Consider the following 1467-nt stretch of genomic DNA (forward strand, 5'->3'; position numbering starts at 1 on the left):
AATTTCTCTCTGGATCATTGACAGTAAGTGCTTTGTCCAGAATGAAGACGGCGGAATGTCGCGTAAAAGCTCGTGATATCGTTTGTAATATTAATCAGCTGATACCTGATTCACTTCCCAATACGTGCCCGAAATACGGTCAGATTATAATTTATATGATTTACAATTTAGAGTTCCGAAAGTTACACAAATCCCAAATATTTACTTCTAAGTGTTTATTTCTGAATATCTCAAGCTTAAGGAAACTTGTTCGTGAGAAGTATACAATATTATTCGGAAAAACAGGATATGTGAAATTTTATTGACAAGCAGTTAGACTATTAGTCACATTTTTTAAATTATCGAAAATACATCTTTGTTTAATTAGCACTAGAAAAATTGAAAATTACAATGAATTTAGAGTGCTAAATATTATTTGATCAGATTTTTTAAAATAAGGAAATTACAATGAATTTAGAGTGCTATTTTTAAAGTTATAGCATACAAATAGATTGTTTTCAGATACTAAGTTATATAGTTATTATATGGGTTGTTACAAAGATTCACGAAATTCTCGTCTTCTTAATGGGCATTATTACACGTTTAAGAATAATTCACCATCGTACTGTATAAATACATGCCTTCGAGCAGGTTACAGTTTTGCAGGTTGGCGTTTGGTGTATTTTTATTCAAGCAACCGTAACTTTCCAGTTGATATCATTCATCAACATATTTCTTTGAATTCATCTATTTATATACTTTACCTGAATGGATTAGTATTTATTCGTTAAAGTAGTAAATTTTTGTGATTGTCTTGTTGTTTAGCTATTGAATATCGTGACGAGTGTTTCTGTGGTGACGCTTTGACAAATATTGCTTCACTTCCGGATATTTCATGCAAACAGTATCACTGTAATGATGATAGCTTGTTTTGTGGTGGTTATAATGCAGCTGCTGTTTATCGCACTGGTGTAATTGGTAATAATTGGAGATTTTAATAGTTTTATGGATAACTAAAATTTTTACTTGTTATTCGGAAGTAGATGGTTTAATACTTTTCGAGAAAAATTTTCCCTTTTACATGTTACTCTCATGTGTTGCTATACAAGGTAATTTTTCTCTTAATAGAAAGAATAGTGAAATTAGTAAAATAAGAGAGAAAATTAAAATTAGCAACAAGAATATAAAAGTAAGTGAGGTGGTAAAATAAACAGGAAAAATAAAGTGTAAGAAACAAATTGAGAGTAAAAAATTACTGCTTTGAATTAGAGATTAGGATGAAATGATATATTGACAATAATATTAGAAAACCAGTAACCATATTACAAAGACCAAAACATAAGCTTGAATAAGAGGTCAAAGTAGTTTTGAGTATTTTGAGTAATAAATGGTGGCGACGTGATATTTGCCAATACAATAATGAAGAAGTAATAGGATTATATATATATATATATATATATATATATATGTTAAGTGTGTGTGAGTGAT

The 1467-nt window shown here is 29.2% G+C and overlaps 1 protein-coding gene across 1 annotated transcript in view; it reads left to right on the forward strand.

Moving 5' to 3' along the window:
• Nucleotides 1-41: 41 nt before the first annotated feature.
• LOAG_18430 (xylosyltransferase sqv-6) overlaps nucleotides 42-1467 on the forward strand; it is a gene marked incomplete at both ends in the record, with an annotated part of 6162 nt that continues 4736 nt past the window's right edge. Inside the window, 3 exons of the mRNA XM_020451089.1 lie at nucleotides 42-138; nucleotides 502-645; nucleotides 805-957. Of these exons, the coding sequence (XP_020305161.1) occupies nucleotides 42-138; nucleotides 502-645; nucleotides 805-957 (394 nt within the window). The remainder of the gene's footprint in view (nucleotides 139-501; nucleotides 646-804; nucleotides 958-1467) is intronic.

Source organism: Loa loa (genome assembly GCF_000183805.2).
Source record: "Loa loa unplaced genomic scaffold supercont3.309, whole genome shotgun sequence".
NCBI lineage: Eukaryota > Metazoa > Nematoda > Chromadorea > Rhabditida > Onchocercidae > Loa > Loa loa.